This window comes from Panicum virgatum, chromosome 4K (genome assembly GCF_016808335.1).
Source record: "Panicum virgatum strain AP13 chromosome 4K, P.virgatum_v5, whole genome shotgun sequence".
NCBI lineage: Eukaryota > Viridiplantae > Streptophyta > Magnoliopsida > Poales > Poaceae > Panicum > Panicum virgatum.
Window position 1 is genome coordinate 35,860,591 of NC_053139.1, and position 17,479 is coordinate 35,878,069.

The following is a 17,479-nucleotide window of genomic DNA, read 5'->3' on the forward strand; positions in this document are numbered from 1 at the left end:
AGAGTGCGAGATGTTTTCCGCCTGCACGATGTTTTCTTGAGCAGGGCCGCTGGTTTCAGATGAAGCCGCCAGGAAAGTTCAGAGACACCGAACGGAGCTCTTGTCGTGTCGTGGTGGGCACCAGGCAGGGATTAGGCGGACATGGTCAAAACAGGCACACCAAACTTTCTCTAGGAGGCGTGGCGTGTTGACCTGCTGATAACATGTCGAGGAATCAAACGGTTCCGTTCCCAAGCTAAAGATGTTGACGTGGGTAAATTTTGTACTCGGTACATGCTCACAGCACAACTGACAACTGAACTGACTAGCTTCCTTTTGCACTTAATTCATCTGCTTTACGAAGCACAATTCCACACGAGGATTCTATTTGGTATGGCTTATTTTGGCTTCAGCTTGTAGCACGCAAATCAAAATATTGTAGCGTGAAACTGTTTTATAAACCCGTGTTAAAATAAACTAGAAGTCAGGTGAAGCTAGTTTTTTTTTTCCACCGGCTTTGGCTTCACTTGTTTTGAGTGAAACCGTGCCAAACAATCCCATATACTGCTCAATAGAACACTTGCACAAAAGTTTGCAGGACCAGATCTGCATAACACCACGAATTTTAAATGTTTCCTTTTCCAAAGCACCCATGTGAGGGCACTTGCCTACTGGCCGCACAAACCACTATGTTCAAACCTGACTTTCCCATAGGTCAGTCTTCTTTAAAGAACAAAATAACCTTCCTTCCTAGGAGCCCGTGGCTAATAATGAATTGCAATTTGGATGGTGCGTGTTTTCCACCGTTCCAAAGACAACCCCCAGTGCTCAGTGCTGCATCTGCTTCTCCTCGCGTCCATCCATCCGCTTCTGCACACTTGATCGTGGCTGCAGCATATACCATGGATGCATGCTCAGCTTGTATTCTCCTCCTCAGTTTGATTCACCTGCTTTCTAGCATCTCAGCCCGTGATTTCCTCTCGGCGGGCTCCTCCCTTTCCGTTGAGCACAGCTCCGACGTGCTCCACTCGGCAGACGGCACTTTCGCCTGCGGCTTCTACAGCATCTCCCCCAATGCCTCCACCTTCGCCATCTGGTTCTCCAGATCATCTGGAAGGACCATTGTCTGGAGCGCGAATCCTCTCCACCCTGTGTACACCTGGGGATCCAAAGTCAAGTTAGAAGTCGAGGGGGGCATGGTTCTGAAAGATTACAATGGCCAGATTGTGTGGAGCAACAATGTGAGCACTTCGGACGCTGGGCATGTTCAAGCTCAGCTCTTGGACAATGGGAACCTCATTGTGAAGGGCAAAGGTGGTGCCATCCTGTGGCAAAGCTTCGATTCTCCTACTGATACCTTGCTACCTACTCAGAGCATTACTGCTCCTACAAAGCTGGTATCTACTAACAGGTTACTTGTTCCTGGCCACTACAGCTTCCATTTCGATGATCAATACCTTCTTTCTCTGTTTGATGATGAGAAGGATATCTCTTTTATCTATTGGCCAAATCCAAGTAGGACTATCTGGGAAAAGCTTAGAGTGCCGTTCAATAGCACCGCATCTGGGGCTCTAGATACCTGGGGACATTTCCTTGGAAGTGACAATGCAACCTTCACAGCTGCTGATTGGGGTCCAGGGATCAAGAGGCGGCTGACACTGGATTATGATGGCAACCTCAGATTATACAGTCTGAATAAGGCAGAAGGAACATGGTCGGTCACATGGATGGCATTTCCTCAGCTCTGCAAAGTACGTGGTTTGTGCGGTGAAAATGGAATATGCGTGTATACGCCTGTGCCTGCTTGTGCTTGTGCCCTTGGTTTTGTAGTCATCGACCCAAGTGACCGGAGCAAAGGATGCATACCCAAGACCAACATCAGTTGTGATGCACAGAAGGTGAAATTTGCTAAGCTACCCCACACTGATTTCTTTGGGTATGATATGACTGTCCATCGTTTTGTTTCTCTTGACTTCTGCACGAACAAATGCTTGCATGACTGCAATTGTAAGGGTTTTGCATACTGGGAAGGAACTGGAGATTGCTATCCAAAGTCTGTTCTTCTTGGTGGTGTAACTCTGCATAACCTTGGTAGTACCGGTACCATGTACATCAAGATTCCTAAGGGAGTTGAAGTGTTGGAGGCCTCAATTCCACAGTCACAACCTTTTGGTCCTAAGTATGGTCCTGACTGTAGTACAACAAACAGATACTTTATAGCACATTTTCTGGATATGCTTCAGAGGGATCAGAGTGAATCAAAGTATTTGTACTTCTATGGATTTTTAACAGCAATATTTCTGGCAGAGCTAATGTTTGTTGTATTAGGATGGTTTATCTTGAGGAGGGAGCGCAGGGAACTGAGAGGAGTATGGCCAGCTGAGGCTGGATATGAAATGATAACTAATCATTTTCGCAGGTACACCTACAGAGAGTTGGTGGCAGCGACTAGAAAGTTCAAGGATGAACTTGGAAGGGGAGCATCAGGCATTGTATACAAAGGAGTCTTGAAAGACAACAGGGCAGTAATTGTGAAAAAGTTGGTTGAAATAAACCAAGGTGAAGAGGAATTCCAGCATGAACTGAGTGTGATTAGCAGGATTTACCATATGAATCTTGTGAGAGTTTGGGGATTCTGTTCTGATGGTCCACACAGGATATTGGTTACTGAATATTTTGAGAATGGTTCATTGGATAAAGTCTTATTTGGTACTGAGGGTTCAGAAATCTTACTTGGATGGAAGCAAAGATTTAATATTGCTTTAGGGGTGGCTAGAGGATTGGCATATCTTCACCACGAATGTTCAGAGTGGGTCATCCACTGCGATGTGAAGCCTGAAAATATACTGCTGGATGAGAACTTGGTGCCAAAGATTGCCGATTTTGGCCTTGCAAAGCTCCTGAGCAGAGGTGGATCCAACATAAATGTTTCAAAGATCCAAGGAACTAGAGGTTATTTAGCGCCTGAATGGGTTTCTAGTCTCCCAATTACAGCAAAGGTTGATGTCTACAGCTTCGGAGTGGTGCTACTGGAGCTACTAAAGGGAGTCCGTGCCTCAGACATGGAAAATAATGAGGACGAGGAAGTGGAGATGGTCCTTGGAAGGATATCAAGGATGGTCAAAGAAAAGTTAAAGATGGATGGCAATGGCAGTGAGCAATCTTGGATCGCCGACTTCATTGACGCTAGACTGAATGGTCAATTCGACAATCTGCAAGCAAGGACAATGACGAGGCTGGCCGTTTCATGCATGGAGGAAGACAGGGACAGAAGACCAACCATGGAAAATGTGGCCCAGATGCTTGTTTTAGTAGATGATGTCAGTAGTGCCAATGTAAATATGTCAGGAGCCACTTGAAGCCTGCATCCAAATGGTTCTTTGTAGTAAGGGTCATACAAATAACATACAGATGGGAAAAAAAATATTAACTGCAAACTGTAACATTTGTTCAATATCCATGCTATGTTCTGCTGTACTAGTTTGCACTCTTAATCAGGAGAAAAAGCCATTGTTATAGATATAAAATCTTATGAAGATTTGTTCAATCCGAGTACAGACTTGCATCTACCATTCCCAAACAATCTAAAACTACAACAAGAACAAAGCCTCTTTGTCCCATTCAAGTTGGGGTAGCCAATCAAATAATCGATAGATCGCATCTGGGACTGGGATAGATTGGAAGTTTCAGGCATATCACAGAGGTTTCTGGATAGTCGTGTTTGGATGAGATACGAATTATAAAAAAAATCTGGATAGTAGTTACATATTTTGAAAATCGGGATAGTAGATTATAAATAGCTGGTGGAGGAAGATCGTGTGATTATAAGAATTTTATGTGGCTATACATTATAAACTTCTTTAAAATATTCTAAAAGTCACAAAGGTTGATAAATGTAAGGTGACCATGAAAAGCAGCTTGAAAATATGTAATTAAATTTACTTAAAATTCTATATAGTATTCATAAAAATACTATATACTAAAAATATGTACAAGTTTTTACATGGGACATCATCTATTTTTTTATAGGAATTATTGAACAAAATTTCAGTTTTTACAATGTACCAGTAGAGATGCACGTGCCACAGGTACATATTTAAAAAATATTTATATTTCAAAATATCATGTATTCAAAAAATTATATTATATTTAAAAATTATATTGGATTCAAAATTGATATAACAAAGCAAAGTCCGATTACATCGCTACTAAAATAATTAAATTCTGCTAAAACAACTAAATTATTTTTTTATTAAAAAACATAGCAATCCACTCTATTGCAAATATAATCTAATCCAAGTTCTCGTATGCTTTGCTAAATCTGTCATTTCAAGATATCTTCTCGTAGCATACTCGCTTTTCAGCTCCTCCGGAGCAATCTCATCCTCGACTCCTCATTTTCCAGAACAGAATGGCGTGACAGAGGTATCACCTGTTCCATCTACACACATAAACATTTATACAAATACACAAATTTAATAAATAAATCCTTATATGTTAAACTAAATATAATGATGCTTCAAGAATTGCGATAACCTTCGTTGGTTGCAACGCCGGCCACAAGATCAGAAAATGTTACAGTCCCTTCTGCTCTCTTTTTGGCATTTCTCTCAGCCTTCTGATCATCTGTCATATTATAGTGCATTTTGCTCCACCTTTCTATGTCTTTCTCCCTCTGCTGCATGACAACTAGTTCAAAAAATGTTAGAAAGATTAGTGAAATAAATAAATAAATTAATACCATGTATAAGATCTTGCTTTAATAATACCATGAATCATCAAACTCATAAGTGGTTCTCCCGTTTACTTAGAAGTCGGCTGTTGAGCAACATCATTAGGCATATTTGTTTCATTAATTACGGAGGCAACATCTATATATAGTCAATACATTTTGAGTTAGTAGAGACACACTGATCGGCCAGGTTTTAAAAAAACATACCAAGGAGCGTGCCCTGCTGCGGAAGGGCAACGGAAGAGGATGTGCCGAACTGCCGATCGCTAGGTGGAGTAGATGGCAAGAAAATGTTGTGGGCGCAGGGAAAGAATACGAGCATGATTTGGAAAGTAACCTGCGCACGTTAATCAACATACAAAAGGAAAGATAATCACATGATAATTAGTCTTACTAAAAATAATGGTTGCCTGGTATATAAGCAATATGTGGGTATAAGAGGTGGGTAGATAAATGTTTGGTGTAAAAAAAATCAGATTTGCTCCTTGTCAACTGATTGAGATTTTAATTTTCTGTCAATCGACGTGAGGGCTTCAGATCGGTAACGGACAGAACAACCGATCGACTTGTGTGGTGACGCTGTAATTGGGCCCGCTTCCGCGAGTTTGTGCGCCTGTTTAATTACTTTTGCTACTAGGTCCTGCTGTTGTCTGGCCACTTCACCAGTCGCCCATGCTGCTTCCTTGTTCCTCCATCCTCATCCCTTCCATTTCTTCTCAGATCGTGAGGTCGGAGAGAAAAGGAAAAGGAAGTTGGAAGAGGTGGAGCGACCACCGCGGCGGCGCGGCGGCGGCTTTATGCCGGCAATGACGCGAGTTCTGCAAGGGATGCCGAGATCCCCGCTGGCGGTGGCTGGTGTCCGCACTCCGCAGTGGGATTCGTGGTGGCGCGCGCGGCATGGCTCCTCGAGGGCCATCGTGGTTTCCCTGTAGCGGACTGACTCTTCCTCTAATGTGAACCATGTGGCATGTGCTGCTGGCCAGGTCTCAGATCTTCATCTTTTGCGTCGTTGTGCTAACCTTGCAGGTCCAGTGATGCCGAGAGGTGAGGAACAACTTATCTGTATCTGTTTTTGTGGTGCTGCTGCATAGATTGCAAGTTCCTAGGATAGAAGATGTGATTTGCTGAATTTGGGGAACAGGGGATGGAAGAATCTTGCTTATTCAAATCTGGTTTGCTGAATTAAGATTAAGAAAAGAACATTTAAGATGGAGCACATAGAAAAATGCATGTGTGATTGTAACTGTTAACTTTGAACGCGACTTTGAATGAAATCCCCCTCCTAATATGCAGCAATAAAACTTGTTTTGTGTGATTATATTGTAACTGTGTTTTCAGACTTGGATGACATTCCTCTCCTAACTTGGAGTTCTGAGAAACAACATTTGCCTAATCATGCTTTGTGTGTGTGTGTGTGTGTGTGTGTGTGTGTGTGTGATTGTTAGCTCACATTTTATGTTTGTGACTTGAAATGTGTGTAAATTTATTTTTTGTGTGAAAGAAATGGGTGTAAATTTTGAATATGCAGTGAGTTCCCTTGCATTTAAAATTTTAAAATCTATACATTAACAAACAGATCGTATCATTGGGCATTTTTTGCACTTATGGTTTCTACAGAGAACTGCTAATTGATTTAAAGTAGTCTAAATAGTCTAAACGGGTATGAAAGTACACCAGTGTGGAAGGTTGGGCAAAAAGACAGGAAGTAATTTAAGCTGTTGATCCACCATCCAAAGGCTAGTGGAGGTGATTGAGAGATAACAAATATCTCAATCAGTTGACGTGGAGACACATCCAAAAAAAATTAAGATTTTGGTGGAAATATTTTTCTTCTATCAATTTTGTGGGTCTACGCCCTCTTTCGTAAAACCTTTGGCCTGACAAGTGGGGCCTCCGTGAGAGGTAAGGTGGGCCTAATTTTGGTGAGAAAGAGTTTCAATTCTTACCACTTTTTATAGATAGATTTGTTGTGGGTGATACATACTTAAATAAGTTGGAGTACAAATATTTTTCTTTGCAAATATATTTCTAATAACGGGTATACTGGATCTTTGCCTCCTGTAGGGACAGTAGAGAACATGGCTCCATTATGTCATAGTTTGTGATTGTATAACAACATAATCAATGGAGCTAACAATGTTTGTGAGCAAATTTATAGGATTTCTAGATCCCATGGATGTAATTCAAACCATATATAAAGATGTCCAATTTGTTGTCAAGATGTCCAAATTACAGTGGAGGTGTCCAAAGACGAGTTGGACAAGAGTCAGTAGGAATATATGTGCTGATTAAACCGACGGCATGAAAAATCAATGGGTTGGGGCATTGGAAAAAATTATAGTAGCACTGGTTAAACTGGCGATGGAAGGAAAGGCGTCAGTGCATTAGTGTTGGCATTGCCCAGAGAGCATAAAGAAGGCATCGGTGCATTGATAGTTGCATTGACCAGAGAGCATGTCAAGCGGCAAGGAACAAAGTCTTCAGGGCCGGTTGAACTGGCGGGCGTTGGTGCAATGATGTAAGCAGATAGGGGCAGTTGGGGTTCAACAGTCAGCTCAATGGCTAGCTGGAGGCCTAATGTGACTGGTTAAACTGACGATCGCGACCAGTTTAACCGATGTTTTGTGCAGTTTTGGCACAACGGCTAGTAACGGCTATGTGCTGCCCTTAGGCTATATATACGCCTCACCCCAGGTCATTTGAGGTTGCTAGAGTCCAAGGAAGTTGTATACACACCAGAGAACACCTCCAAGCCACCATTAACCTTAGTGATGATATCTTTAGGCCTTAGCACATCTTTGAGAGTGTTGGTGCTAGGTTAGCTCATAAGAGAGTGAGAGGGAGCAAGGTGTTGTGCTTTGTGTGCTAGTTCTAGAGTGAACCAAACTTGTATCTCGATGAGCCGGGTCCCTTGGAGTCTTGGAGACTTACCAGCAAGTTTTCAACCCCCCGTCTTGGTGTGGAGCGGCGTCGACGATTATGTGTGGGGGACGCGGAGAACCCCATCCTTCGTGATGAAGCTCCTTAGTGGAAAGCGGGATCAAGGTGATCATGGGAGTTGGCAAGAGCCTTGGTGGCTTAGCCTTTGTGGCAAGTCAAGGGGTCCCCAGAAGAGACTTGGTGCCCGGAAAGTGATACTCTTATTGAGTGCTTCAACAACGTAGATCAAAGGTGGCTTTATGTCTACCGATACCATGAGATAAATCCTTGTGTCAAGAATTTGCATTCTCGCATCCCTCTTTTATGTTTCCGCATTTCATACTCGTGTGTCTTTACTTTCTTAGAGTAGCATCAAGCTACGAGTGGCTATAGGTTGCAAAACTTAATTTAGAACAAGGTTTCCACACTAATTGAATCACAGATGCACATCTATATAGCATGATCTATTTTATTATATTTTGTGCATAATTAGTTGGAGATATAGGTTAAAATTTTAAATTTGCCTAATTCACCTTATGTCCCTCTTAGACTACGAGCACCGATTCCTTTCACCTCCGTAAGCATCACACCGTTAATGGTTACACGATTCCAACACCAGATGAAAACGTCCGACAAACCATGATGTGAATATCAAAAGCAAGCCACCATAGTTTGGATGAAAGAAATTATTAAGCATATATTTTATCGTTAAGTCTGCATAACTGGTCAACGATTTCATGGCTGCTAATATATGCTGTCAATTTTCTGGTCATGATCAATTGATGTCTTATAGACTGCAGCAAGTCAAACCGCGCCAGATCACAAGATCACAAGAAAATAGTACAGTGCAGTCTCTCTCACTTGGACAAGATCACAAGATACTATATTTTGTAAGGCTGAAGCCTGGACCAAAAAAAGACTGGACTGCATGATTCACTGTTCATAGTATGGTGACTGACGTGGATGCTGCTGGCCGAGTGTCACAAGACTCACAACTGCTTCTTAAGGCTGGACGCTGATTGCAAGTTGGTCCTATAACAGCATCATCCATCCAGAGCACCTCAAGACAACTCAAAAGCTGCAATAGCCATGGCTGCACTCTCCAGATTTGTGTTTTTGCTCAATCTGATTCATTTAATTCTGCACATCTCCGCTCTAGATATCCTCTCTTCAGGCTCCTCTCTCTCTCAGCAGAGCGCAGCTCCGATGTGCTCCGTTCGCCGGGGATGGCACATTCACCTGTGGCTTCTACAGCATCTCCCCCAACGCATCCACTTTCTCCATTTGGTTCTCAAAGTGCCTGAAAGAACTGTTGTCTGGAGTGCAAATCCTCTCCGTCCTGTGTACAGCTGGGGATTGTTGACAGCCAATTCTGATAGTTTAGAGGCCGACCGGTCAGACTGGTCGGTCCAGTTGTAATCCGAGTAGACTTTGTTTTATTTTGGAAATTCTTGTATAAACCGACTTGAAGAGGGGTACGACTTCCCCGGCCTATAAATATAAAGCCTAAGGCCGATTGAGGTATTCCCAATCGAATCAATCAAAATATCGCATTACTTTTTATCTTTCAAACCCTAGCCTTTTCCAACCCTAGATTGCTTTCTTCCTTCGTCTCGACGACGTTTGAAGACGTTCTGAGTTGCCTACCGACCTCAGAGCAACCATAGCCGCGCAAGCTCCGACGGGGTCCCTCTCGAGCTCGTGTTTCTAGGTCTTCGCGGTTCTCTGCTCCACACCGGTCAGACCGGTCTGTGGAACCGGTCAGACCGGTCTGTGGAACCGGTCAGACCGGTCCGCCAGGGCATCGCTGGTTCAGATCGTTTTGACGGTCTCCTGCGCGTTCTAGCACATTCAAGTGTGTTGGCGCGATTCTGTGTCAACAGGGATCAACGGTCAAGCTAAATTTCGACGGGAGCATGGTTCTAAGGGACTACGGTGGCCAGGTTGTGTGGACCGCCAACAACGTGAGCTCCTCAAATGCAGAGCAAGCTCAGCTCTTGGACACTGGGAACCTCATCTTGAAGGGCAAAGGTGATACCATTCTATGACAACTTTACTTCTCCTACTGATACCTTGTTACCTGGTCAGAGGATTGATGCTACAATCCAGCTCATGTCCACTAACAGACTGCTTGTTCCTGGCCACTACAGCTTACATTTTGATGACCAGTTCCTGATTTCACTATTTGATGACCAGAAGGATCTCTCTTTTATCTATTGGCCGGATCCAGCTTTGACTATTTGGCAAAAGCTAAGGATACCATTTATGAGCAACACAAGCGGTGTTCTTGATAGCTTGGGGCAGTTCCGTAGAAGTGATAACACGTCTTTCAGGGCTGCTGATTGGGGTATTCACACGGTGAGAAGACTAACACTAGATTACGATGGCAATCTCATACTTTATAGTCTTAAGGATGATGGAGCATGGTCAGTCACATGGATGGCATTTCGGCAGCTCTGCAACGTACATGGTTTGTGCGGCAGGAACGGAGTATGTGTGTATACACCTCTGCCAAGATGTGTTTGTACCCCTGGTTTCGAAGTCATCGACCAAAGTGACTGGGGCAAAGGCTGCAGACCAAAGATCAATATGACTTGTGACAAGGAAAAGGTGAAGTTTGTTCATCTACCCAACACTAACTTCTTAGGGCTTGATTTAAGTGTCCACCGGTTTGTCTCTCTTAACTTCTGCAAAAACGTATGTTTGAGTGACTGCAACTGTAATGGGTTCGCATACTGGCAAGGAATTGGCGACTGCTATCCAAAAGCTATTCTACTAGGTGGCGCAAGTCTACAGCATGTTGCCGGCAGCATATACCTTAAACTTCCAAAGGACTTAGAAGTATCTGAATCCTCAATTCCTCGTTCACAATTTTTTGGTCCCAAATATGGGCCTAACTGCAGTGAAGCAGACAAGTATATCATCGCCAACTTCTCTAGTATCCATAAAACCCGTCAGAATATATCGAAATATTTGTACTTCTATGGGTTTTTATCAGCCATGTTTCTAGCAGAGCTAACACTTATCGTATTAGGATGGTTCATTTTGAGAAGGGAGGGCAAGCACTTGAGAGGAGCATGGCCAGCTGAGGCTGGCTACGAAATGATAACCAACCATTTTCGAAGATACACCTACAGAGAAATAGCGACAGCTACCGGAAAGTTTAAGGATGAGCTTGGGAGGAGGGCATCAGGCATTGTGTACAGAGGAATCTTGAAAGACAACAGGGAAATTGCTGTGAAAAAGCTGGGAGACATAAACCAAGGTGGGGAAGAATTCCAGCATGAACTAAGTGTGATTGGAAGGATCTACCATATGAACCTAGTGAGAGTTTGGGGATTCTGTTCTGATGGTCCACACAGGATGTTGATTTCAGAATATGTGGACAATGGCTCACTGGATAAATTTTTATTTGGCGTTGGAGGCTCAGAAATCCTACTTGAATGGAAGCAAAGATTTAATATCGCCTTAGGGGTAGCAAGAGGACTGGCCTATCTTCATCACGAGTGCTTAGAGTGGGTCATTCACTGCGATGTCAAGCCTGAAAATATACTGCTGGATAAGAACTTTGAGGCAAACATTGCTGACTTTGGCCTCGCAAAGCTCTTGAACAGAGGTGGATCAAATTTAAATGTTTCTCGGATCCAAGGAACTAGAGGTTACTTAGCCCCTGAATGGGTTTCTAGTCTCCCAATAACCGCAAAGGTTGATGTTTACAGCTTTGGTGTGGTGCTGCTGGAACTACTAAAGGGAGCCCGTATTTCAGACATGGAGAAGAATGAGGATGAGAAGGTGGAGATGGTCCTTGGAAGGATAGCCAGGATGCTCAAAGGGAATCTGCAGTTGGATGGCACCGAACAATCATGGGTCCCCGAATTTATTGACGCCAGACTGAAAGGCGAATTCAACTACTTGCAAGCAAGAACAATGATAAAGCTGGCGGTTTCATGCCTGGAGGAAGATAGAAGCAGAAGACCTACCATGGAAAGTGCCGTGCAGATGCTGGTTGTAGTTGATGAAGTCAGTAGCGCAACTGTAATGGGCCGAGCTGCTTAAAAGCATGCATCCATATGTATGGTTCTTTGTACTAAGGGCCATGGATTGATATAAAATGCTAGTTGTATCATATATGCAGAATCCATGCTACCATGTTGCATTATAATTATTTGTGCTATAGCACCGTAAAATCTGCTCCAGCATCTATGCTTGGCCTCATGGGTGTACAGATTGTACTTTGGTAGAAGTACTGTCGCTCGAATACAACCATATGAGGAACCTATCATGGTGCTTGGAAATAATCACTACGGAAAAACCCATATTTGCCGAGTGCCATAGCCGTTACCATTTTTGCGCTGTCGTGCGCACCTTTTTTCGCCGAGAGTCAACTCGACACTCGGCAAAGTCTTTGACAAATGTCCGACAAAAAAACACTCGTCAAAGAGCTGTTTGCCGTCAAAAAACTTTGCCAGGTAAGCTATGCCGAGTGCCATAGCTGTTTGCACATTTGCAGTTTTTATGGCTTTGCCGAGTACCCGGCAAAGCACCTGTTTCCGTAGTGAATGACAGCCGTTCGTCGATCTAAATCCAATGGTTAAATATTAAAAGGCACTGCAGTTCATTTGCCTATTGTGTTTTCGGTGCAAATGTGCAATACTGCAGTTCATTTGCCAATAGGCACTAGAGATTCATGGTCATGTTTGATGGCTTGCATGCGATTGGTTTACATATGTAACTGTAGCGAAAATTGCCTCTCATGTCATATTTCAATATAATGTTTTGGCGATTGATGACACACACAACACTTGGACTAATATATGTGTTAAGACGATCATTATCAGGCTTATAGGTCCAAGTGATGAAAAGATACAAAACCCCGAAGAAATTAGGTCGAAAGGACCAAGACAGAGGTAATTTGCACTCACCGGTTAAACCGACGTGAGGCAAATTACATACACCGGTGCAATGAGTTCAGAGAAGACCCAGTCAGCAGAGTGCACCGGATGAACCGACGATGGGAAAAATGATGGCGTCGGTGCAATGGACCCAGAAGCTGAGGCTAGGGTTTAGCGTCGGTTGAACCGACGATGCCCGAAGACAAGCGTCGGTGCAGTTGTCCAGAGACTCCGTTTTTGAGGGTTTTCTAAGCTTACATACACCGGTTAAACCGACGATGAATTCAAGAGCGTCGGTGCAATTGATCAAGTAGCCGTTGGAGCAGTAACGGCTAGTTGATGGGAAAATGCACTCACCGGTTACACCGGCGATGGCGATTTTCCTGAGCGTCGGATTAACCGGTGCTAAGGAAATCTGTCAGCTTTTCTTAACGGCTAGTTTTGGAGGGTTGGGCTATATATATCCCACCCCACGCCTCATTTGGTGTGTGTTGGAGTTGCTAAAGAGATAGAGAAGTCCACTACACTTCAAGAACACCTCCAACCACCATAGAGCTTCATTATACATCGTATAAGGTTAAGCACTCTTGCGAGAGTAGGCTTAGTGCTTGTAATAGGGATTAATTCTTGCGAGAGCTCCCTTGAGAGAAGTCTTGCTGCGGCAAGCAATCATTGTAATCGTCGTGTGACCCTCCGACTTGGTGTGGAGCGGCAACGGCACTTTGTGCGGGGAAGGAGACCCCTCTTGGTGAGAAGCTCCGATAGTGAAGACGGTGCCGTTGGTGACGCTTTGAGAGAGACGGTGGCGGTGGCCTTGTCTTGGTGACTTGGCGCCACTTAGCATTTGCTTGCCGAACCACGTTAAATCGTGTGTCTTGGTGTCTTCACGGGAGTTTGCATATTCTCTCCCTTACCTCTTTACTTACCATATTACGTTTCCGCATTTACTCTATCTTGCGTGTCTTTACTTTTCTAGTTAGTTTGATTAGGATTGGCTATAGGTTGCAAGTCTTTTGGGATAAGTAGAGAGTAGCATAGATAATCTTTAGTCATAACTAGCGTGTGTAGGACGTGTTAGGTTTATCTTATGCTAGTAGTTTGAGCCCTAGATTAGAAAGCGAATTAGCGACCCTATTCACCCCTCCCCCTCTAGGGTTGGACACCCCAGCGATCCTTATAATTGGTATCAGAGCTTGGTCTCACACCTCTTACGAGGATTAGCCAATTTCATTGGTAAATTTGTGAGAAAGCTCGTAGGAGACCCGTCGACTTCACCGTCGAGTGAGTATCATGTCCGGGCAAGGGATGAGTACCGATAGGGCTCCGTTTTTCGATGGCACGGGTTTTCCACGATGGAAAGTGCTTATGCAAGCACATCTCCAAGCCTGTGGGTTTGATGTTTGGCGTGTCACCAAATTAGGCAAGAAAAATGAGACTAAGGCCGAGAAACAATATGATGCCATTGCTAAGTCAATTCTATTGTCCTCTCTATGTGATAGTGTGTTTAATCGTGTTTTTGCTAATGAAAATGCTCATAAGCTATGGAAGCAAATTGTCGAGAATCATGAGGGCACAAAGGATATTGCCAATCAAAAATATCATATTCTCGGCGAGGAGCTTAGTAGCTTTAAGCAACTTCCCAATGAAAATACTCATGACATGTACTCACGATTAAATACTCTTGTCAATGAAATTAATGCCTTAGGTCTCAATCAACTTAAAGATGAAGAAATTAACCGCAATATCCTCCGAAGCCTTCGCAAGCCCGATTATGACATCATCAACGCTTTCTTGCAAAAAGAAGACTTGGTCAAAATTACACCCAACCAAGTCATCAATCAAATCATTGCCCATGAGTATAGTATGGGAATGACAAAGAAGATGCAAGAGTCCACCTCTTCTTCAAGCCGCAAAAGTCTTGCCGCCAAGCATTCATGCAAATATCAACCAAGGCAACAAAACTCATTAAGCTCAAGTGAAGAAGAAGAAGAAGATGAGAGTGATGATGAATCAAGTTTAAGCGATGAAGAATATCCAAGGGCCGTGCTATACCATCACCGCAAGATTGCCGAGTATGTACATGAGCTCTATGAGCTTGGGTACAAAACTCTCATTAGAGGGAGTGCGGTTGGGATGGAGAAGATGGCGAAGAAAAAGAATAAATCAAGATCTCAAGCTCTCTCTGCCATCTACAAGCCCAAGAAAAGTAGTGAAAGCTCAAGTCACAAGAAAAATTCTAAGAGCTCCACCATCCATCGCCCTCGGAGATCATCACCACCTCCCATGTGTCTCATGGTACAAGCTAATAACGATGTAAGTGATGACTCCTCCTCCAATGATGAATCCGATGTTGAAACTGATGAAATTAGTCAGATAATGACACTTCTTCATAATCAACAAGAACATCTCACTACACAAAATAAAGAAATCAAAGCTCTCAAGGCTAAAGAAAAACTTCATGCTTCATTTGTCTCAAGATATGAGAACTTGCTAAACAAATTCAATTTGTTAGACAATGAGCATGAAGAGCTTAAAATGAAATATGAAAGTCTTGAATCTAAAAGTGAATCATCATCGGATAAATCATTTCTTTGCAATATTCCTTGTACAACACCTATCATCAAGGTAGATGCGTCTACCTCTTGTGATCTAACCCCTTGCAATGAGGATGTGATTGTAGAAACATGTGATAATCTCATTGCTAAGGAAAATGATGAGCTCAAACAAGAGGTAGAAAGCCTAATGGCGGACTTGATGCGGCTCAAAGGAAAGTACACTCAAGAGAAAGCCCAACCTTCTCAAGATAACCCCCTTACGGGCGTGAAGAAGCTTGAGAAGGGAGAAACTGTGACTTGTTTCAAGTGTTGCAAAGAAGGCCACAAGTCCTACCAATGCAAGGAGAAAGAGGGCAAAGCAAAGGGCAAAGAAAATGGCAAGCCCAAGAACTTGAACAAGAGCAAGAAGGGACACAAGAAGTGTAAGGAGATAAAAAAAATACATCTCCATACTTGAAGGCTTCATACATGTACACCAAGCCCACCCACAAGAACAAGCAAAAGAGCAACCACTACATACTTGAAAAGAAGAAGAATGGCAAGGTGGTGGCTCATGTCATGGGGTAGAGAACATATGGATAGAACCGGCCTATTTGGGTGCCCAAGGATATTATTCATACTATGAATGGCTCTCAAAAGGTTTGGATCCCTAAAACTTAGGGACCAAACAAACATCACGGGGAATTTGGTGGCTTGGCAAGATTTGGGATCCATGAGTAGGGATGCATCATGAAAAGTTGAATTAAAGCCAAGTTGTGGATTAAAGATTAGTGACCCAAATTCCCCTCCCCTACATATGAGGTAATGAGCAAGGTAAAAGGATGATCTCAATTTCATTTGATATCCTTCATGCATCATTGTATCTCAATGCCTCTCTAGGAATGCATGATCTTATCTTTACTATTGGTATCTTTCATTTGATATGCTTTCCTAGAAATTTCATATGGTAGGTTGTCTATGCTTTATCATATCTTGTTGCAACCTACATGAGCTTAATTATTTCTCTCACATGGCATATGTCTTCCATAGCATATTTTGCAATTTGATATCTCTCATATTCGTGGTAAAAATGCTTTTGATATCAATTGCTTACTTATGGTGCCATGATTAGTAAGTTATAAAGTTAAATCCCCACTATGTGTAATACAAGTGCATACATTTGTGAGTGATTCAAACACTAATGCACACATTTAGCGGGAGCTAACTCTATAGCTTGTGTTTGTGTGACTAATATGCTTTACAAGTACTATTTGTTGTAGTCACCTAGAGCTATCTCCATGAGTTCAAATTTCTTTTGAACACTACCCCTACAAGTCACAATTAGCATCACAATTGGTGTCAAGATAGGAGGTGCCACAAGCTTTGAAAAAGGGGAGCTTGTTCAAACAAAGGGAGATATGCCAAATCTAGTTGGTGTAACACTCTATCACTAGTAAATTTCTTTTGCTACTAATGCTCCTTGTTGCTAGTGGTTATGAAGCTTTTAGGTATTTGATGACAAAGGGGGAGAAATGACACTAAAAGTAAGCAAATAGTCTGGAGTAAATGATGCAATTAGCAAGGGGGAGGAATGGAAAATGCAATGCAAAAGAATGCATGGTGATAGGGGGAGGTACTTAGTCAATATGGGGGAGAAGTGCAATTTGATGATCCCATGGACTAAGGTACAAATTTTTTTCATTGTTCATATGGTTCAAACCAAACAATTGTCTTACATTTGCCACAAGCCATTGTTTCACAATTGCTATCAAGCCGGATGTATTTCGTCCTATGGACTAATCCAATACCGGTAGTTTTAAAATGAGCATTGAAATGTCATCCGAGCAAGCTAATTAGTTTCTAACTTTTCAAATTGGTATCAATTTCATATTCTTACAATTCATCTTGCTTGCTTTGGTTGTGTTGTCATCAATCACCAAAAATGGGGAGATTGTAGCGAAAATGGCCTCTCATGCCATATTTCAATATAATGTTTTAGCGATTGATGACACACACAACACTTGGACTAATATATGTGTTAAGACGATCATTATCAGGCTTATAGGTCCAAGGGATGAAAAGATACAAAACCCCGAAGAAATCAGGTCGAAAGGACCAAGACAGAGGTAATTTGCACTCACCGGTTAAACCGACGTGAGGCAAATTACATACACCGGTGCAATGAGTTCAGAGAAGACTCAGTCAGCAGAGTGCACCGGATGAACCGACGATGGGAAAAATGATGGCGTCGGTGCAATGGACCCAGAAGCTGAGGCTAGGGTTTAGCGTCGGTTGAACCGACAATGCCTGAAGACAAGCGTCGGTGCAGTTGTCCAGAGACTCCGTTTTTGAGGGTTTTCTGAGCTTACATACACCGGTTAAACCGACGATGAATTCAAGAGCGTCGGTGCAATTGATCAAGT

The 17,479-nt window shown here is 42.9% G+C and overlaps 1 protein-coding gene and 1 pseudogene across 1 annotated transcript; both read left to right on the plus strand.

The window, feature by feature from the left end:
• The first annotated feature begins 29 nt into the window (after positions 1-29).
• On the plus strand, positions 30-3,581 carry LOC120703743 (putative receptor protein kinase ZmPK1). The gene has a single exon (XM_039987903.1). It carries the CDS (start codon positions 609-611, stop codon positions 3,336-3,338), a length of 2,730 nt encoding a protein of 909 aa, XP_039843837.1. The 5' UTR covers positions 30-608; the 3' UTR covers positions 3,339-3,581.
• A 1,789-nt stretch (positions 3,582-5,370) lies between these two features.
• On the plus strand, positions 5,371-11,837 carry LOC120703746 (annotated as a pseudogene).
• The last annotated feature ends 5,642 nt before the right edge of the window (positions 11,838-17,479 follow it).

Excerpts from the sequence above, each read along its gene's own strand:
- LOC120703743 (XM_039987903.1), top strand. The coding sequence starts at position 609 with ATGTTTCCTTTTCCAAAGCACCCATGTGAGGGCACTTGCCTACTGGCC.